This window comes from Thunnus albacares, chromosome 8 (genome assembly GCF_914725855.1).
Source record: "Thunnus albacares chromosome 8, fThuAlb1.1, whole genome shotgun sequence".
NCBI classification, from domain to species: domain Eukaryota; kingdom Metazoa; phylum Chordata; class Actinopteri; order Scombriformes; family Scombridae; genus Thunnus; species Thunnus albacares.
The window spans coordinates 4,664,010-4,686,817 of record NC_058113.1 but is presented as its reverse complement, the minus strand read 5'-3'; the positions used below and the strand labels follow the sequence as shown (position 1 = coordinate 4,686,817).

The window sequence follows — 22,808 nt, the reverse complement described above, 5'->3', positions numbered from 1 at the left end:
TGTAGGTGGACAAAATTAAACTTTTGCATAATCCCAAACCACAGTACAGATTAAACCCAACCCAAAGTGACTTCAGTGGCTGAAGAACAAAACAAATATAATATATATCAGAAAACTACTTTATATATGAATCAACATTTGCTACAGTATAACGTGTATACAGCATCCCTCTGTGATTTTAACACCTGGCTTTGACCAAATTTCCCACCTTTATCCCCTGTGTACACCACCCCAAAACAAAACCTCATTACAGTACATTTCATTTAGAGACCAACATAACACATTTGGTACACAGCTACGCACCTAAAACAGTCATCTGCTGCTCCCAGACTGGAACAACAAACTGTTTGTCCCTGTTTTTACGGTAAACTCACCCACTTAATGGAGTAAAGATATTGCAGATGTAACGGCACACATGAGCATAAAGATCAGCCACATAAACGTGACAAAAGTAACGTGTCTTAAGCTGTGTGAAGCGGCTGCTGGGGTCCGTCAGTATCTGTACGCTCTCCTCTCCTCCTCACTGGACGCTCTTACTGAACTCCGTGGCTTCAAGCATTTTCTGAAACACACAGAAACACATTCATGTTGGGGGTTTTTTCACCATGGAAACGTGCATGTGTGCATGTGTGTGTGTGTGTGTAATTTAAAGGGAGGTGAGAGGAGTTGGCATCTGTGCTGCTTTGTTAGCTCTGCATTTTATTGGAATAAGAAGCAGAAACCCACTTTCCCACCTGCCTTCTGGCGGCATGAGTCTCATTAAAGGCTTCAACAATGTGATCATGTGAAAGTAGCTACTCAGGTGCTACTTTACAGGACAACACCAACTGCTTGTGTTGCTCTCAAACCCCCCCGCTTATTCAAACTTATTTTGGAAGAAAAAGTTGAACAGTAAAATGATTAACCCAATTTATATTATCAACTTTGACCTGTTATACTTACCGTAGTTGTGCTCACAAAGTTTGAAGGATTATTACTGATATTTTAGGTGCACTCACTTTCAGTAGTTTTAGTAATCTGGTTGAACTGTTGCCTTCTGGCACTTTTTGTGTGAACCACCAGTACAACACCAAGAACCCCTTCAAGGACACTGTCTGAAAAGTAAGCGTCATCTTTCCTATTTATATGATTCACTGCATCAGGAGCTTTTTCCAGAAACTCAGTGTCATTTGTATGGAAGGCAGTGAGATGCTGACAGGAAGCGTTCTAAGTATTCTTGTACCTAGAATGTTCTCTGAATGAATGAATGAAATGTTCTAGTGGTCCAGAGCTGTCGTGTGAATGGTTTGTAATATTCTTTTTGCTTTGCTTTGCTTTAGAAACACTTTTTTAGTTCTTCTGGAACATTTTCATCATCACCCACCAACAGATTGGGACACGTAGCCTTATATGGACATTTTTGGGGCCTTGATTATGCTAATGATCACAGATTTAACGGATGCCCACTTCCTCATGAACAGCTGACATTCATCCGACTGAAACAAGTGATTTATGAGTTTGTGCAGTTAAGAGACTGTTGAATCCGACTTGGGACACTAAACAAAAGTAAAGGAAGTTTAGGAAAAGAGAATGAAGATGTTCTTGTATGAAACCCATCGTCTATGGAAACACCTCCAACTCCAAAAATGTAAACACCGCTTCACTGGCTGGTGTTACCTGTTTCATTTAATCCCCAGAGGCAGAGAGTTTTTTTTCTCTCTTGTCTCCAAAAATGACATTAAGTCCTGAGCAACAAGGGAAGCAGAGCTTTTAAAATAGCATTAGATGTGAGCAGGGCTGCCGGGGGTCTGGACAGTGTATGTCAGGCTCTCTGGATCATACGGAGACATGCAGGGACGGCAGGCAGGTATTGTTTGTAGCGCTCTGCTGACAGCACATATCTCAGCGAGGATCAAGAGTCTCTGGAGCGGGACACGGAGCTCGTCACCGTCGATGCGGGCTGTAGTTACACTGTAAGCAAAAACCTGATCCTGATACACAGATCGGATCTTTCCACAGCTGTCCAAACACAAGACGTCTGGGATTTTCCCACAAGGTTAGACAGGAGAGGACAGAGCAGGTCTGTGTGAAAACTTATGGAGATGTGCTGCACGGACAACTTTTGGTAGATTGTTCCAGTTAGTTAATGAAGCCTCTCCAACAGTTCCTAGTTGCTCTTTAATAAATTACAGTCCACGACTTTGAAGACACCCCTCTTCCCTAGATGCTTATCTTGGCAGAATCACTTTTTATTCAATTAATTCCTCCTCCCTGCTTCTGGCAAGTAGCAAAGCAAGCACATTACATCTGCAGTTCAGAAGTGTTGGATGTTATTAAACTTTCTGTCCCATAGACTGAGCCACTGGGGGTTTTGTGCTGAGGCAGATGTTTAGCTTCAGGGGCATCAGAGGGGTTAAACACAAACTGAGTCCCTCAGGAACATTAAGAAGCTATTAAATTCTTTCAATAAGGAACGGGGGCGTCTACAGCCTGGATTTACTTTGGTTTTAGTGTTTGGCAGGCTAGTTTGCAAAAATGAAAGAAGTCTATTGCAGTAAAAAGTACAATACCAGATCTAACTGTATCTGACAATAAATACACAGGGCTACTTATAATTAACTATACTGGAGGTTGGAGAAATTAATCAAGCTGCTTCATATTTTTAGTTTATTTTGACTCTTTTCTTCAGTCATTACATTTCAGTTTTACCTCCAAATACAGTTGTTTTATACCTCCATGTTTTTAGTTATGATGATGAAATGAAATAATAATTAAAAAAAATAAGAAAATAATAATAAAAAATTTAAAAAGACATTTTTGTCATTTGTGTATCATGGAGATAATATATATACTCAGATCATTTTGGTTATGTTGATTGTGCGATGTGAAGGCAAAGGAGAAATAAATTGAGACAAATGTGACAAGAGCGCCACCTACAGAAAATGACCAAATCACCAGAAGAATCCAAGTAGAAGAACATATCACAGTGTGTAACAAGTGCCGAGCAGAGCCATCACAGCAATGGGCGACCAAGAAGATGGAGCTCATGGACTGCAGGGTCTTTTGTTCCAGTGTATTATATAATGACCACACAGAATAACTGGTTCTGATTGGCCGTATGCATGCATTATTTTCAGATAAACAAACATTTTTGACACAGCGGCAGCGAATGAATCTTCATACCTGAGTGTGAAGGTGGATTGTCTGAAAATACGATAACATATGACTGATACTTTTATCTACTACCAGGGGTCGGTGGTACGCAGGCAGAATAATTCACTCCAAACCATATATGAGAAAAAACACTCATGAAAACTGCATCCTTCACTTTGTGTGGTATTTTTCAATAACCGCACAGCTCAATGTGGATGAAGCCTTACACAACACACGGCTGTCCTCAGAGCCAGAGCCACTCCCTGCTCAACATGTTCTACTAATTGTCCTGATATGTCAGTATTGATCAGAGAGGAGAGGAAGCAGGGCTTTACACAGCCTTATTTGATCACTCTCTCTCTCTCTCTCTCTCTCTCTCTTTCTCTCACACACACACACACAAACAAAAGGATTAAAAATGAGCATGTTCCTCCTCCACATCAGAGTACGCACAAATACACACACCCACAAAGCATGCATACACTCAAACATGCACATATGCACTTCTTCACACACACATAGAAACATGTAACACTACTGTGGGTCTTGGTTTATTTAACCCTCTGGGGTGTTGGGGCTACTCGCTATGATTACAGTACTGTGCATGAGGATTATTAAGGCTACAGGCTGGACAATTAAAGTCATTCTCTGTCAGGCCTGTGTGTGTTTGTGTGTGTGTGTGTGTGCTACAACTCCTCTCCGATTACTTACTTATCACAGTCTGTAGCTGTCCATGAATCTGTGTGCACACGTGTCATATATGAGAGTAATTACTTGTCACAATCTGTGCTGTAGTTATGAAGTTGTGTGAGTGAGGGACACTGGGTTCTTTTCTGTGAAAGTGAAAAGTGTGTGTGTGTGTGTAACATGTTGAAGTCTGTGCTGTAGTCATGACGTGTGTTTGATCCGGTGTGGACCTGCTCTGCTTGATCCTGTGATGCAAACTGCTGACTCTGCATCAATAACATAAATTACTGGACTCAGGTTTACGTATAAAAATGGTGCATTGGTCCTTTAACACTGCTGCACCACACCTGGCTTTCACTCTCAGCTCTAACGATGCCAGAAGACTCTGACCTATAACATCCCTGGACCCCTCAGTCATAGTGACCTCACAACAATTCACACCCAAATCAATCTAAGTTAAATTGTCCTGCACCACTATTATATACAATGTGTCAGTGGACCTTACAAGTCAGTCTCACAACAGCAATCCAGACCCTGTGCAAACACTTAGAAGAATTCCCAAAACCTTACAATGCAAGAACATGTCTGGGTGTTTTCAGTACATCAGTATATCAGTGACATTAGATGAATCCTCTCTGCAAGCTGTGATATAAGCTACTGATTGTTGTAACACCATGTGACTAAACAGTTATCTTATATCCCTTTTGTTTTGTGATCCATGCATGTACAGTTTCTATATCTATATGTAATCATATATTCTTCTACTTTTATGTATCTGTTTTTTCCAAGATTTTTCTTTTTGTTCATCTGATGTCAGACAGTGTATCATACACCAAGAGAGAGACAAAGTGAGATGAAGAGAAAAAGTTTGTTTGTTTGTTCTTAAATGGAAGAGACCCTGTATGTAGATGGTGCAATAATTTCCTCCTGAAACCCAAGCTGTGCTCATAAGCTGTCACAACCCCAGACCACAATGCCAGCACCATCACAGAGAGTGTATAGAGGAGACTGAGGCTATTAAAGGACCAGTGTGTAAGATGTAGTGGCATCTAGTGGTGAGGTTGCAGATTGCAACCAACTGAATACCCCTTCCCCCCCTTCCCCTTCCCCTCTCAAGCATATAGGAGAACCTACGTTGGCCGCAAAACTCGCAAAAACCACGAAAGGCCCTCTCTAGGGCCAGTATTTGGTTTGTCTGTTCTGGGCTACTGCAGAAACATGACGGTGCAGCATGGCAGGCTCTGTGGAAGAGGACACGCTCCCTCTGTGGATATAATGGGCTCTTTCTAAGGTAACGAAAACACAACGATTCTCTTTTTCAAGTGATTATACACTAATTAAGCAGGGTAAAGTAAAATAAGTAGTTTACCTGTTGGAGGTGTGCTGGTTGTGTGCAGTTCTTCATCAAACATCATCACTGTGGCTGTTTCTGCTTGTATTATTCCTCCCTGCTTTATTTCTAACTGGTCAACAAACAGATCTGAATCATAGACTGTATAAAAATATGGACATAGTCACCATGATGTCACCCACTGGTTTCTGAAGAGCGCTTTTGAAGCTCAAAGTGAGCCGTTCCGGCCTTCACCATCTTGGCAGTGCGTGACTCTGCCTAACTCCTGGCAAATCCAAAATGGGCAAAGTGGCGGGCCGAAGGGCTGAAAAAAGCCACCTGGCAGCTGGTGGACCTGTCAGTCAAAGCAGCCATGTCCTTCATTATGCACAACTTTACAGCTTAATAAAATTTAAATGAGTGAGTTATAAAAAAATTCACCCTCGTACAGTTGTCATGAAAGGGGAAATTAAGTAAAGTAAAATAGCCTACAGCCACACCTCCTCCTGCACTGTAGCATCACTGATTTAATTATTTTTAGTGCAACAAAAACCTGAATACATTTTTTCAAAACCTCTAACACCCAGTTTGTGCAACCTTAGATCCTTGGCCATGACACACAGACGCCACACACTTCTACAAAATTCACACCACCATCACTTCACCTGGTAGCCAAGAACACCAAGTATAAAAGAGAGGTCTGATGTGTGCTTCTGTACACTTTTTTTTTTACATGTAGGTATGTGTACAATGTGTTATGTTTTCAGAAAGTACTATAGACATCTTTTCACATGTATACACTGAGATGACGTCAAATGGAAAGCTCTCAGCTGTATCCTCTGTTTCTGTGTCTAATGAAGTCAGGGTTTAGGTATGAGAAGATCTTGTGCTGTGTCTGTTCATTTTGCTGTGATTGATCTGCTCAGATGGCAGTGCACAGCAAGGTGACTTGTAGCTGGAGAAGTGCAGCCAAGAAAGTCACTTGTCCGTCTGATCAAGTGTCTCTTGTGGGAATGTGAGATCTCGGCACAAGTTCCTCTCACCACTTTATCCTAGATAGCCTATAGTACCCCTCTGTGTCTGCATGTTAAGAGCTTGGTGCAGAGAGTCAATGAGCAGATTTTATCTAGCGACATTATCATTCTACAGAACAACATGAGGCAAAGGGCACAGTGTTCCACTTTCATCGAATCAAACACTCCTGTGTAATTAAGAGATCATCATAACTCACAGCATCATTACATTTTGACACACTCTTGTAGTTTCGGGTTAATCTACACGTCATGCATGCTGAACAGCTCTCCCGACTAAAACCATGAAGAATCTGTCACCGTACTGCACTTTACTCATTGTATTTCTGATAAACTGTTGCACATGACTACTTTAATTTCCACTGTAGTGTTTTCTTACTGTCAACAAATCCAGTAAAAGGACCAAAACCAACAATATGTTAGATTACTCCTCAACACTTTGACTTCCTTACCCTGCCTCTTTTTGTTGAGACTGTGATGGACAATATACAGTGACCTTCATCCCTGAAGTATTTTCATTTAGTTTCTGTATGTGTGTATTTAAAGAGGTATACCGTTATACCTGAGCAACTTTAACATCCAAGCTGTACCTAGCTAGCTTTAAAATTTATTTACTTTTACTACATGACTTTTGGATGTGGTGGCACACTATTTAGCTCAGCTGCTTACTGAGATGTTGCAACAGCGATTGGAAATGGTTGAATGGAAAGTGACACATTAGGTGACTGAGGAACACAGCTTTAGGTTTAGTCTCCGTCATCTGTAATATGAATCATCATCAATCATGCCTGCAATTATGTACATGATAAATGCTTCTCTGACTTTGGGTATATTCCACACAATGTTTAAGAAGGCCCAGGATACCCCAATGTTGAAAGGGCCAAACCATAACCCATCTCAATTTGAAAACTACAGGCTGATCCAACTAGCTACTATTTTTCCGATCCAAAATTCTAGAGAGTCCTCCTGTCCACCCTATCTGAACTGTGCATCTCTTGTACAGCGCTACTCTGCTTTAAAGCCCCCCTCCAGTGTATTTTGGTATTTTTAAGATATTTCATATTATGAGTCATTTCCCGACAATGTTGATTAGCCACATTCACCAAATATTTTTTGACAAATAAGTATTTGTAATAATAATATTATAATTTTGAGCTAAGTTAAAAAATGTAAGCTGTTGCTAAAACAGAACGATGACGAATGACTATAGTAGAACACTGCAGTCATACGTCATCCTCATAAAACCCCTTTGTTTTTGTGAGCATCACATAGGCTACTGACACAGTATCAGTATCAGTATCATCAGTGGTTAAAGCAGCAAAGTCAGTTAATCAGTCTGCATTGATCTGTAAATGAATGTGGGTGATTCTTACAGTATCGGCTGTGGACAGCTGCTTTATACTGTATGAAAAGCTTCTCCTTAAGTTCATTAAATCTCTGCAGCATCTGAAGGCAGCAGGACTGATACATTGATAAATCTGCAGCCTCTGAGAAGTGCCACACCAGAGTGCAGTGCCGTTACGCACAGCCGTTCACTGTGTTTACTTTCATTAAATCACCTGATATCACCAGGCTGCTACAGACTAACCACGTGCACCTCTACACACATCAGACTTGTCGGTTTTAACTTGATATTCTGCTTTTTTATGAAGGAGATGTCAGATACATTAGAATTATTGCTGAAATAGCGTCAGCCGGATATAATCATATAAATGGCTTCACCAAATCAATTTCTTTTTATTTCTATTGTTATTATAGCAACTGATAGAAAAAAACTAATCCATCTGTCTTTGGCTGCACATTTGTGGTGATGTGTGTTCATATCCTGATGCTCTGAACCATCCAGACATTTCCTGAAGAAAAGCTTTCCATTTGTTGAGCTGTTAAATTTGACAGCTCAAACATCAAATTTAACTGTGATTGGCTCAGCTGTTTCAGAGCTAGGAGACCAGTGATGTCACTGGCTGAGAGAGTAGTTATTAATCACCACAACTGCTGATCTATATTCACCTTCACTCAGCCCTTTTGCACATTGCGCTGCTACACATACATGAACCAAAATAGCTGGTGTGCATGGTGATGACCACACAGTCTGTGCACTTAAGACCTACCATGCTGCACTTGGTATTTGTTATTCAAATTTCAGCTGAGGATGCAAAATATTAAACTGAGGGTGCAATGCATGCTTTTGCACCCTTGTATATTATAGAACGAGGCCAGGCCACTGAAGAAGAAAATGTATAGATATTTAATATAAAATAAAACAAAATGTCATTGCTTAGGATTAAGGGTGGGCGATATGGCAAAAATATCATATCACGATTTTTTTCAGGAGATCACAATGAACGATCTTATCACGATTCTTTTTCATGTTGGTTTTTAAAACTATTTTGCAAGTTACTGAACAGTACTCAGGATTCAAGATTCAAAAAACTTTATAGTCTATCACATAATGATAGAAATTTGTCTTAGGTTAGTGGCTCACAAACAGCATAAAACATATACCCATGAAAGACTCACATAAAATTACATTAAAACACAAACAATTCCATAAATAAATAAGAGCAAGCTGCATTAAAAAGTAGTGACAGTCTATTTGGCCTTGTGGCCTGCAGTGGGAAACCAAACTAACAGTACAACAAAACTAATTTCATAGCTGAAAAGCAAACAGTTGATGTTATGTAGAAGCATTAGTGTGTCATTTCAGGTAAGTAGCAGGATGTGCACCACTAAAACAACGCACTAACACAGTACACCAGAGCTGACATCAAGCTAGCTTGCGACATGAGAAAAGTTAGTGCTATCAGTTAGCAGGCAAGCTAACTGCCAAACGGTTGTGTTTACCTGCAGCCCAGCTGTCAGTTTAACATGATGTGGAGCAAGTGAGCTTCCTAGCATTACATTAAAGCTGCTGTAGATTTCACCAGCAGATTGGAGATGTGGTACGAGGCGCTCGCCATGTCGGTGCTGTTACCCATTAGCCTCCTGCTAGCAGACTGCACTCCGTCATGGAGCTGAACTGATACAATATGCACTGTAGCACAACACTAACGATCTCTCTGTAAAGGCAGATCATGGAGACATTTTAATCGTTCATGATCTAATATCGTCATATCGCACACCCCTACTTAGGATAGATGATCCATCAATAAAGAAGTCATTGTCTGATTTCACATATCTCTTACTTACATGTAACCTAGTCTATATAGTTAATGCTGTAGTAAGTGGACAGGTTAGGCTAGAATATCACTACCATTCCGACACATTGCCAGTACGCTAGAACCGCAATCTGGTTGCCATGGTAATGGATTATGTCCAACTATTAACCACATCCCCATTCTCTGTTTGAGAAAGAACGTTAACCATTCAACAGGAAGTAACACTGGCTGGAGTGAGGTTTTAAGTCCTACCTCACAGGACAATCATTCAAAAAGGCATGGCAAGGAGAAGAGTCCAAGTGAAACTTCTTTCCACTGGGGTACCACAAGGATCTGTGCCTGGTCTCCTTCTCTTCTCAATATACAGCACCTTCCTTTGACTGATTATCTGCTCATATGGCCTTTCTTACTACTGCTATGCTGATGATACCCAGCTCTATCTGTCCTTCCCGCCAGACAACCCGCCTGCCCCATGTGTGGATCTCACCCTGCCTCAATGATATCTAAAAATAGATGATGTAACGCCACCTTCAACTCAATCTCCCAGCCAGTCCTTCTGTCCAGAACAACATTAGTATCCAGCTTAGATCGGCCTTGCACTCTCTAACAACGTCTGCTAGAAATCTGGCAATCGTTACTAATAGCCAACTAATTTGCACTGATCATGTTGCATCTCGATCATGTTGCTTTACACTACATGACATCAGAAAGATCAGGTCTTATCTGACTAAATATGCTGCTCAACTCCTTGTACAGAGAGTGGTCATCTCTTGCTTTGACTACTGTAACACCCTTCTAGCAAGGCTGCTAGCTAACAGGCTTGCGAGCTGTTAATGCTTGCCTAAAGAGTGGCTGCTAGCATGGTAGCCACCTACCTGAACTCCTGAAGACCTACATCTTCCAAGAGTTCTTACTCAAATAATATATTCTTTCTGTCTCTCCATCCTTCTGTTTCTATCAATCCCATCTCTTCTAACCAAGCAATTTGTACTAAATGTCTGTCTATTTCAGTCAGAATATAGTGATTGCTGGCTTAAGGACCAGTCTAACAACCTTAATTTAGCTTCAGCTCTGTCTGAATATGTTTCTGTCTGTCTGCCTGTGTTTCCAAGGCTGAGGTCAAACAGACTGCCATCCACCACAAACTGGGACAATTGACAAGGTAGAAAAAAGAGGTGAAAAAAGAAGTTTTTAAGCATCATGAGATGTGTTTAATCTTGAGTAAGACCCAAAACATATAGTAGTACAGATGTGATGAGGTTAGGTATTACATGATGCTGACAGTCAGACACTGGTTTAATCTTAGTTTTCACAGCAGAAAATGAAAACCTTCAGTCATCTTCCTGAAATGCTAAATCTCAAAACTTTAAACAGAACACAGCATGTTAGATCACAGATTCACAACAAAACCATTTGAGTTAGAACATCAGATGAGTAGTCTTCATAAATTATTGATATCAACCAATTACTCAGTGAAAACACAAAACCATTTAGTAATGTCACCCCAGTCTATAAATCAGTGCCATCCAACTCACACACAGCTACTCACCCTCCATGGAGCGGTCTCTGCAGAACCAAGACACCACAAAACAACACTGATCAAACCAAACATCAAGTATTTCATCACAACTGCAGCCCACGCAGGACTGGAAATAAACATCAACAGATTATTGTATGTAAGCTGCACTTTTATTCTGCCAAAAGACATGTTCCAACCACCACAATATTAAGTCATTTCCGTCACAGGTTAAGATTGTAGAAATCCGCTGTTCTGCAATCTGATTTAGAAAGACCATATTTTAGAAACAGTTGTTCTTGTGTATGAAGGAACTATATGGCAGCAAAGCAGAGTGTGTAAAGAGTCAAACCTCTAAAATGGTGACATACTGAGCTGTATGAGAAGTCTGACAGAAACCACATGAGAGAAATCATGAACCAAAAGCCAAACACCTCATCACAGAAGCACTCAGCCCCGTCAGTCCCCATCAAACAAATGGCTGCGGTGCCGAGCAAGCTAATGCTTTACTGTGGAGCCATATCAATACTATTACGTAGGGCACACCATTTGTCTTCAGCGAAGTGGTCTGGGACAGGCATCAAGAGCCCATTCTTAATGCAAAATGGGAAGCTATAGACCAGTATGTTGTAATGGACATATGCATGTGATCTCCACTCATAGCACAGAGTTACACACCCTCACCCCAGCCGTAAGATACATGTTTGTGTCCTGAATATCTGAGCAAATGTAAAAGTCACATTAATAACAGAATGTCACTAAACAGGTTCAGACCAGATTAAAGGAATGATTATCACACCTGCATATCTCATGACAGGCAAGACTCTGAAGGATCACATAAGGATTGACAAACTTGTGCAAACATCTAGTGTCAATAGCATAGGCGACAGAGTCACTGTAACTGTATTAAGAGTGATTTTTAAATCTGTCTGTCATATTGCTGCTCTATTCCTGACAGAACTGTTTAAGTGGGCATCACCACTGGCCCCTAATGGTTGCACAAGGTCAGCAGCAAAGGCTTTGGAGACGTACTATCCACATCTCCTGGAAATCCCAGCAGCCTGAAATGCTGCGACCAAGAACAGCCTGCAGTATTATGGAATCAGCTGGTAAGGGATATAAATAGAACGGACCTAGTCTACAGGATTTAAAAGGTAAACTGAAATCTCAACACCAATAAACTTGATCAAAAGACTGTACTGAATGACTGATATGGTTTAACTGTCTTGTTGTGTTCTTGTTTAAGGCCCTGACAACCTATTTTTTAACTTCTTACTATGAGGCATAAAGTTCAAACAGTTTGATATTTCAGGAAAGATTTTCTGTTTTTTTTGTTTTATCTGACTTCTTCTCAGTGGTTTTCAGCATGTGGGAAAAGGTGATGTCACATACTTCTATGCGCCAATCAGGATTTATCCACATTTGAATCACAATGTGATGACAGATCATTGTCAAGTAAACTCTTGATAAATACCTTTGTTGCATATTCAGTAATGGTTATTTAATACAATAGGAAAATATACATTTTTTTAAACCCTATTTCAGCAGCTTTAATATACAGACAGGTGACAACTTAAAGTAAAAACAGGCCTGAATGCTTGACCCCTACAGTGAGGGGATCTGGTGGCTCTGTTATGCTTTAGGGGGGAATTTTGTTGGCATGGCTTGGGTCCACTTGTCCCTTTAGAGGGAAGGGTCACTGCAAATCAATACAAAGTTGTTCTGAGTGATCACCTTTACCCTATGATGAAACATTTCTATCCTGAGAGTGGTCTCTTCCAGGACAACAATGCCCCCATCCATAGGGTACGAGGGGTCACTGAATAGTTTGATGAGTATGAAAATGATGTGAATCATATGCTATGGCCTTCACAGTCACCAGATCTCAACCCAATTGAACACCACCTGTTCATCCCTCCAGAAGAGTTCCAGAGACTTGTAGAATCAATGCCAAGTCTGAGGAAGACCATTCTTCAAAAAGATATTCCCTCATTTGGTGTTTTGATGATGTTGGTGGAGAGTGCTGTCTAACACAGTCGGATTAATTGGAAATTAATTATAATTTCTTAATAAAATGGTCAAGTAAGAGAGAAATATTTTGGTTTTAAAAAAGATTACATGGAACCAAAGGGTATTCACTCAACAATGCAACACACCTTATTTATTTTACTTATTTTGTTTACACCTAAAAGTACCAAGACAGAGCAAATGCTATGTTTTGAATGCTAGGATAATTATAGGGTTTCCTGCAGTGTTTTACTGTCAAGGTGGGCCAATTTACCTGAAATAAAGACCATACTAACACACTTTTATGTAATAAAAGCTCAGCCTTCAAAAAAAAAAACATCAGAAGCACTATTTTGCACAGCAAATGCCACATATTCAACTAGTGTGTCTGTGGTTCAGGCCATTATCTGCAGACTGGAAAGATCAAAATCAAAACGAGATGCATAAGGTCAGCGTGACCTTCCACCTCTGCTAAACAATCTTCTGAAGGAAATCCTGAATTAGAATAATAATTCAAACTGGACGATATGAATTTGAAGCTTCCTTCCTCACAATTCTTTACCCATTCTCAGAGAAGGCTCCTTCTTTTAGAGTAAGCAAAGTTCTTTATTAATATGTTGATAAAGAACTTAATCCAGTATTTATCGGTGAATATTAAATATAAGTGTCATCCAAATCACTGCATGGGTGATGTCTTTAAAAATGACTGTACACATGCTTTAAAGCTGCATATATCTGGTGAAATTATCTGGTCTTTTTGTTTAATATTGCATTATACATTACAAATATATTGCAATATCATTTTTTCCAACACACATTCACACACACATACACACACACACTGCCAGTTTATCTGTTAAGCTGTAAAGTAAGCAGAGCTGCAAAGGCGGTGATGGTGTGGAGTAGCTTGACTTTCAGGTCATTAAGCGATCAGGACTGGATAACAATGCTGATGAGGCAGGCGAGTATGCACGTACACACACACATAAGACACACATGGTGACACACACTGTTAATACTGATGAGCTTTCCTAGGTCTACATCAACACGATCAGCAGTGCAGCTCACACCCGTTCCAGCGGAGTCACTGAACCGTGACGCTGCTCGCTGCCTTGCTTAATGGCGTTACGTATGTCCTACTGCTGTCCGTCAGAGTTTAACGCTGTCAGCTCACAGTCAGACACGAATACATTCAAATGCTGTATCTTTGGCTCTATCTGTCCTTTCTGTGGTTTTCTAGTGGGGGGAAACATATTCATTTCAATTCATTTTATTCATTCAATTATTCATAAACATATTCAGTTTTCTTTTGATAAATACATTCCAGTGTGTTTATCTGTGTGTGATGGTGGAAGGCTAAGTTCATTATATTTATATAATATGTTTTCATTGAAAAATGTCCATAGTTTTTAAACAGGATTAAATCAGTGTAGATTAATTTCTACAAGACCTTTTGTTCCTAGGCATCAAATAGTTGTTGTGTTTCCTGCTAATACTGTTCCCTGGTGATCAGGCCTCCCTCCACTAAAAAGCTGCTGATAGGCAAATTTAAAACCTAAAAGCAAACACAACAGCAACTGACTGTTTTAATATGATGGGACCATCTACAAGATTGCAACAACATTTACTGACAACTAAGCATGCTTTAATAATCGGTTCTTCTGGAAGCTAGTCTTTCTCCAATATTGACGGTTAGCTTGGTGGAGGAAACAGCACAGAATGATCAATGATGAAGATTTTGTCTATGTCCTTAATTATGTACACAAAGAAGAAGTATATGTTAAAAGATACATAATACAACTTTAACTTGCTACAGATTATCTAAGGAGGACAGCATCTTTGTTCAGAGTGACTGTAAGGGCGTTTTCAAACTTACAGTTCATTTGCTGTGATCCAAATCTGTGGAGAAGTTGTAAATTGTTGTGTTTTACCTTAAAACAAACCAGAATGCATATCACTAAAAGCCACATGGTCAGATGACGCTGGGACAGAACTCATAGTTTAAATGCAGGAAGAAGGTCCTGAAGGAGGTCCTGTCTGCCCAACATATTCATTCCTTGTTCAGGTTAGAAACTGATTGCTAGCTGTTAACGGTTGATTTCTCTCATCTGCATCCCAGCATGCAAAGCACATCTGGTTACCGGAGCTGCTAAAACTTGCAGATTATGTCTTTTAGTCGGGTCAGATCAAGATTGGATCACGTTCCGACCGCAAACAAACTGCTCCAGAATTTGTTTGTGACTATACAGAAACTACTTCCTCTAAAGAGTTTATGTGCAGTTGTTTTGGTCCACACCCGAGTAGGAATGCTGCGTTCGGATCTGCCCAAACAAACTGTACCACAGTGAAGAACAAACCGAACTAAACAACGCAGGGTTGAAAACACCCAACGTTGAGGCTTTCCTCCATCCATACAGAGACCATGAAGAGGTTGTACCTTTTTCTTGAGCGCCTCCAGTGATTCAAACTCCAGACGGGCCAGTTTGATCTGGATGTGTTTGGGAACATCTGGGATGAGGAAGGTCAGGATGAACTTGAAGGCCAGCAGCCCATGCTGAAATCAAAGACAGACAAATGCATCACAGGGATTAATATACTTATGGGTCAACTTCAGCTTTTATTTGCCTCCTTTTTATATAAAAAAAAAAAAAACTGTAGGAAGGAAAACATGCTTTGACAGAGAGATCAACATGTCGTGATTATGTTTTTAAAGGACTGTGTCCTTCATGAGACACTGTGCTGGAAAAGCAGACAGGACAGAAGAAGAGAAGGGGAGTGACTCTCCTCACCGTGAGACTGACAGCCTCTCTACAAATGTCCTTGAAGCTCATCGAGGACAAAAAAATAAAGCAGTTTGGTTCAACAGAACAGTCAGCATTGGCTCTGTACGCTACATACATATAAAAATAAATATGCAATCATCTGAGGGTACATATGAACAGAAGAGTGCTTAACATATGAGCTAGTACCCAAACAACTGTGTGTTAATAAATGTCTTCACTCAGCACACTTGTTTTTCTCAGACCTCAGCTTCTCTCCTCTGTCAGAGCTCTGGTTATCAGAAACAGCTGACCAGCCCTTCACTGAATCAGCAGGGTGCGTGTTTTCCCACGAAGATGACAGTACACATCCACTCATATGTATGCTGAGCAAACACGGCTCCCGACCGGCCACTATACACACGTTTTAACCCGCACAAACACACACACACACACCTGCACCAGTCCATCTGGAGGACTGCCAACCACCATCAGCTCCTTTGATTCAGTACCCTTTTCCTCATCACAGTAATGGACTCATGTATGCTCTCATTTATGCTACAGTGGATGTAACAAATGGTTAGACAGAGAGCAGAGAAGAGGGCACACTGTTCCACGGAAATTGGTTTCAGGCTTATTGAACTAAGTGATTTGAGTAAGACGAATCATTGAGCTTCTATGTTCTAATATAATATGTAATAATATATAATATGTTCAGTTCTAATATTTTCTTTAACAGGATATGTTCACATTACACACATTTACTAAGAAAACTCAAAACCAGAATATTCTCAGCAAGTTCTAAGCATATTGTGGAGTTCTAGGGAGTGTCTTTTTTCTATCATTTCTAAGCAGATTTAGGGATGTTTATTAGTACACAGAGATGATATCATCTTCAGGAAGTGTAAGTCACACTGAATCTATTCAGATATTCTGACATCATTATGTGCAGGTCACACTAGATGAGGTTTCTGGCAAATTTCGGGAAAAAAAAAATGCGGTGCCTTAATTTGCAAGAATTTTATAATTAGCGTAATGAAGTTCTGTTCTTTGCCTTTGCAGTTTATATTACAGATTTTTACTGACGCAAGGGCAAGAAGCACAGACTCAGAAGTTTTTGTCATTCCAGTCAGCACAGCAGCCCCACAAATTAACAAGGAGAACAAGCTAAGAAATCCCTGATCTTAGTGACTTGTCATGGTGATTGAAAGTGCACCATAAAGACTGCAGCTCTTAGTTGATTGCTAATGCTATTCAAGCCTAATTTATATTTCTGTGTGTTCAGCAGCACAAGGTTGGACGCCCCGGTGAAGACTGGAAGGAGAATGTGGCTTGTGAAATGCTGTTGTTCTTTTTAAAGGTTTGACAATAAATTCTGTTTCATCTGACATAATGGATGTGATCAAACTCCAGGTGCTCAGTTTGAGAGGTATTTTTTTCGTTGTCGTTGCTATACTGAGTACATTAAGCCGGAAAAGGAACTTGACTGATCTTCTCCTTCACCCTTACTATGACCCGAGTCTCCTCCTGTGCATTCACAATGACCGAGCCTTCCTCCAGACACGGAGCTGGTAAAGAAAAAGCTTCTTAATGGAGCCGAAGTGAGTCCCTAGTAGCATCTTTAATGTTATCTTTGCCATTTCTGTAATGAGAATAATCATCCTCTGTCCCAGACAGTGTCCTAACCTGAAGAATAAAATTTTGAGAGACGAGAGCAGACAGGTCTTTAAGAGACTGGCACAAATCAAAAGGGACCACAGTGCAACTGCTACTTCCACTACTCAGTATTCAGCACTATATCCTGTTACCATGGCACCCCTTCACTGTTAATTGGAAAATTAGCATTTCAATCCACCATCAATTCAACTGATGAGGAACTACTAATTCTGCCATTTCATGTGTGATCCCACATGAGCAGAATATGTCATTCAAACCCAGACTCTCTGGCACATGTTAATCTGTGGAGTCATCACTACTCTTCACTTCATTTCCTTATTCTTGCCCACTGTTGCTCATCAGAGTACCTGTATCTACAAATTCTGGATAAAATACAATTATTAAAACCCTGCTGTGGGTTTTAATAATTGTTTCATGCCTCAAAAACAAAAACTGAAATAAATCATAGACTTCACTGTGATATTCTAAAAGACTGATCACATACCAGCTAAAGGGAGATGTCATTCAAAAGCAGCTACAATTCATTCTATCAATAAAGCAAAAAATCCTGATCAAAAAAGGATAAAAACAACCCCCCCAGCAAAACATGAATCTAACCCTATTAGGGGTAACAGTCCACACATATGGTTTCCCTACAGACTAATACCTGTATCCGGAGACCATCCTATTATAGGAGGTTAGGATGGAAGATTAAGTTGCCTGGTACACCGAGTCCCGAGCCCTGTCTGCGAGGTAAGACCATACACACAGTACGACGCTGGGCTAGGCTGATTTCTTTCAGAGTCCAGGTCTGATGCTTCTGCAGTTGCCGGTGGGCGAAAGCTAATCTGATTATCTAAAAAACAGTGTAATGGGATTACTGTGTGGTGGGCTGCTGAAAATAACCTTGGAGAAATAAGACAAATTGAAAAACACATACAGTATGAAAGGTGACACACATGGGAACCTTTATCGGTGTGCCGAGCTACAATATCAATAAGCTGTATGTCTTTGTTGAAATGATACTTTAGGACGTTAGCATAGACTTAATGGATTAGCATCATGATTTAAGCTTTCACACTAAAGTGGACTGAAAGCTGATAAAAAATGACCTATAATTAAGATCTACCTGCTGAAAATTGAATGAATAATGCCTGACTGGATGTTTATTATAGTAGAATACTATGTTTACTTGCTTGAAACTGGGACGTGATTAAGTGCAGTTAATCCACTGCAGTTACCCACAGCTCCACATGCATGAATTGGTTATAAGCTCAGTGGCGATCTGGTCAGTACTGTGTGATGTTCGGGTTTTACTGGCACTTTTGGTTCAGGACAGTCCAGCAGGTCAACAAATCATCGCTTCAACACGCAATTATACCACATCGGCTGCTTGTTGTACACTTCAAATCACACGTGAAATGACAAATCCTTCTATCTACTAGGTCATAAGGTTGACATGATGCCTCCTTTCGTTTTTCGGGCTTTGTGAGCAGACACAGTTCAGAGTCCCTGTTTGGTTGGCTCGGCTGCACTGAAATGAGTAGATTATAACAGACAGACCCGTGACTCTGAAAGAAAGTGTCTGTTTCTGTAGCAGGCTGGCCGGTTGCCTGGTTACTGCTCACTGATGTGTGTAAGCCCTATACAGTAATTACCCAGGTATCATAGCACCGCTGCTGAAAAGCGACGAGGCACTGCCCTCCCGCCCGCCCCCACCCCGACTCCATAACCAAGATAAGAGGGGCTGAATGATGTTATTTTAACCCTCAGCTGTTTGAATCTTCATTCTCTCTTTAAAGCAAGATGATTCTAACTATTGTAAGGATGACGACTGGGCTAACAAGAGAAATCTGAACACGCTCTGTGGCTCTCTGTCCGCTTGAAGCCCAGCACTAATAAGAGTCTGGGTTAGAGGTTCTATTCCCGCTGGAGGTACTGAAAAATGCATGCACTCCCAGACCTGTTAACGGCTTTAGATAAAAAGTGCTTCTCTAATGGCGATATATTGGATGTTGTGTCAATAAGCGATATCTGTGTGCAGCTCCCTCTTGGTACGCTTAACATTATACAACCTGCTTCTCATTATTCTTGTTGTCCCATCTCTTTAATAGCCTGCTTGCTCTTGCTCTATTCTAGGAAATGTGCTGGATGGTAACAGGGAGGAACGTGCTTAGATGTACAATCAGCTAGTGACTCAGGTTCATCATCCCAACGCAGGCACTGCTTCCCTCTCCCTCTCTCAGTCCATCTTCCCCTCATTCTCTCTCTCTCCTCAGACCTATCAGTTCTTCCCTTAACCCTATTTCCCCATCTCCTCCCTTCTGTCTGTTTCCGCCTTCGTTTCATTTGTCCACTCTTTTTCACTCCTACTATCTTGACTTTAATCCGAGCCGTCTGTCACAGGCCTGTGGTACACACACACAAACACATATATATATACACACACATATGCACAGACAGGTCTAACTGATCTAGTGTGCCTTCATGTGTAGGATGGATCGCTGACACACAAGCAAACAGGAAGACGGAGTAAATAGCCTAACACATGCTGTGAGCTGACCTTGTTTTTTTTGTTTTTTTCTGTGTTCACCAGAGCAGCACCTCACCTCCTCTCCTTATTCAGGTGAGGGGGCAGAGTATATGTCAAACAGAGAGCATCTCCCCCGAGGCCAGCGTGCAGTCTGGTGCTATAAAAAGTCATGTTCACTTCTATTCAGCCCAGGAGACAGTTTGAAGGAGGTCGGAATGGATGAGAAGTGGCATGTTCCCTGTTAGCGCAAGAGCATCAGACTTTCCCCATCGCTCCTTGGCTGAGTTTTTAATCAACAAGACTAAAAGCCCAAAGTTCTTCTAGCAGCCCAGAGGACTACAGATTAAACCCAAACCAAAGTGGTGGACCAACAGTAAACAAACTGATGATTTTGCTGTTGTTAGAGTCTGACCAGTAATGCTGTTAAAATTATGGTTTGTCCTGAGGATGGCACAAAAGGAAAGACCATGGGGTCATTAAAATAATAAAAAAACAAACATTGTCCCCATGGGAGCAGATTCAGATTCAGTAGTCCTTGTCATAAAGTACGTTTACTTTTACACGAGTAGCACAGAATTATTAGAATCCTGCATCAGGTGTTTACATGCCATGATATCCTGGTTTCTATTGGACTGCTCCAGCTCACTAGGTTTCTCATAACCAGAATATGGTCTTATGCAGGTTTCTGAAATCAGGATATAGAGTTTACATGTGCAACACGTAACTGAGATATTCCATAAACCTGATCATAATCAAGATACTAATGCGCATGTAAACACACTCATAGATTCTCCAAGTGTGTGGAGCTCTACTGGGGGGTTGAACAGCATTCTTGTTTTGATAATGGTCGTGTAGATGCTGTCAAATAATTTTCTCCAAAATCTCACATTCAGTTGAGTTGAAATCTGGTGACTTTTACAGCCATAGCATATGATTCAATTTTAATAACGATCAAACCATTGACTCCATTGACTTTATGGCCTGCATGGACATGTCTATGTTTTCCCACTAATTTATTTTCCTGTAATTTCTCACCCCCTCTCTATTCATCCATCATTTTCTGAGTCAGGGGCACTTGGAATCTATCATATTCACTTTAATCGACTATAACAAGTATTGACTGTAGACGTTTTGCCTGTTTATTAATGTAAAAATATTTTAAAACAGTCAAGCTGTAGGTTCTTGTTTGCAGTCTGCCTAGCTGAGAATACAAAATACCCTCTAATAAAGTAAAAAGCTGTGGGCTGCTGGCCAATCAGTAGAGCATAAGTGCATTGTCATTATACCTGTGGCTCTCAAAGCAGAGTCTGTTGACCATCAAGGCTTCTTTATAAAGCCTCGAGGGAGTCTCCAGCAAAAAGACAGTCTTAATTTACTTAATTAAATTAGATAAGATAAGAAATATGTGTCTCTCCAACCATTCATCCCTTAGACTTATAGTCTCAGCGGTCAATACCACAGCAGTGGTGACAAAAGTCTTTCCGTCTTACTCGGACAAAATACGCATCTGGTAGTCAGCAGCCTGTGAAGTAGAGCGAACCTCAACTAACTCGATCCATCATTCACCAAAAGTGAACTCCAACCAAAGAAAAGTGTAATTACACTCAAGGTTATCCTGACAGCTGCCGAAAAAGAAAAATCACAAACGGTGAACAACTTTTCATGAACAGAGGAGTTCATCATTCAGCTCTCTGTGTGCGGACCACACATTCAATCAAACACGCAGGCGATCAATATGACCCAGTTTCTGCCTCAGCATCAGCAGCGACCTGCTGTACAGTAAGGTACAGTAGGCTGTGTAGTGCATTTTACGGTCTGAGACATAAACTAGATGGTTAGAACAATCTCCCCTCAGGAGCTTGTTAAGGTAGCACAAACACACACACAAATGTTTTCTCCATGATGTGTCCTGATAAAACCTCTCCACACTGTATCATCCCCCCTGTTCACTACAGCCTCGCTATTTCTCTGTTTGTGCTGTTATTCTCAGCATTTTCTCTGGAGGCATGTGTATGTATTTCTGTGCTGTCGGAGTAGAACGCAGAGGAAACGGGAGTGGGCTGGCTGATGCTAACGTTAATAGAGGTGGACTCAGCAGAGGGAGAATCTGGGATGGGAAATTTGGATTTAACACACACACACACACACACACACACACACACACACACACACAGGCACACACAGGCACACACAAAAAGGCCCAAACAATGCTAGGCTGGCAGGAATACACACAGAAAAATCTCTCTCCTTCTGTCTCACTCTATCACTCGCAGATCTGTGTTGAGTTAGTTTGGACTCTGGCTCCATCTAGTGGGCAAAAACCTTCAACAGTCCCCCATCTACAGTAGTGTGGTGGAGGATATACACAAGCATGAAGCAGGTCTGTACCTCCACGTTTTAATGAAAGACCCTACAAGGCAACAAGATGAGTGTACAGGGATTAGTTTTATTGCTGGGAGTTACTTTGTTTGCAATAAACATTGCAAGTGAACCAGCTGGCAAATCTGATTCACACAAATGTGACAACAGAGACTTCCCTCTGCATAGCTCCCACTCAAGTGACTGGAATCAGCCTGATAAAAAACATCCCTGCAGAGATAACAAGGCATTTTATTCATGATGGATACAAGAGGAAAAAAGGGAGGGGTGTGACAAAAACTCCCAACCTTTATTTTCTCAAACACTCAACTGATTAAAGGAAAAGTGGACAAGCTTCGAGCAAACATTCATTACTTGTATTTATACAGGGAAGCTTGTGTTCTCGCCTTTTCTGAAACCTGGCTTAGCGAGACTGTGCCGGACTCTGATGTTTGTCCAGACGGATTTACTATCACACATGGACCGATGCAGAGAGACTAACGTTACAGGCAAGGAGCAAGGAGGGTGTGTGTGTGTCATGATACATGACAGATGGTGAAAAACAACGGTGGTGAGGAAGAAGATCTGTACCCCTGATATTGAACTTTTATCACTGTCCCTGCGCACAAAAGTTGTTTTAA

General features: G+C 40.8%; 1 protein-coding gene across 4 annotated transcripts in view; it reads right to left on the bottom strand.

The window, feature by feature from the left end:
• Positions 1-370: 370 nt before the first annotated feature.
• ano10a (anoctamin 10a) overlaps positions 371-22,808 on the bottom strand; it is a 38,238-nt gene continuing 15,800 nt past the window's right edge. For 2 of the 4 annotated variants that reach the window (XM_044359369.1, XM_044359368.1), the window contains 3 exons: positions 15,299-15,415; positions 10,888-10,904; positions 371-562 (listed from right to left, as the gene is read on the bottom strand). In XM_044359369.1, coding sequence (XP_044215304.1) covers positions 493-562; positions 10,888-10,904; positions 15,299-15,415 — 204 coding nt within the window. In that variant the 3' untranslated portion in view covers positions 371-492. Of the gene's footprint in view, positions 563-10,887; positions 10,905-13,030; positions 14,098-15,298; positions 15,416-22,808 lie in introns of those variants that run through there. The other 2 variants (XM_044359371.1, XM_044359370.1) reach the window with 2 other exon arrangements.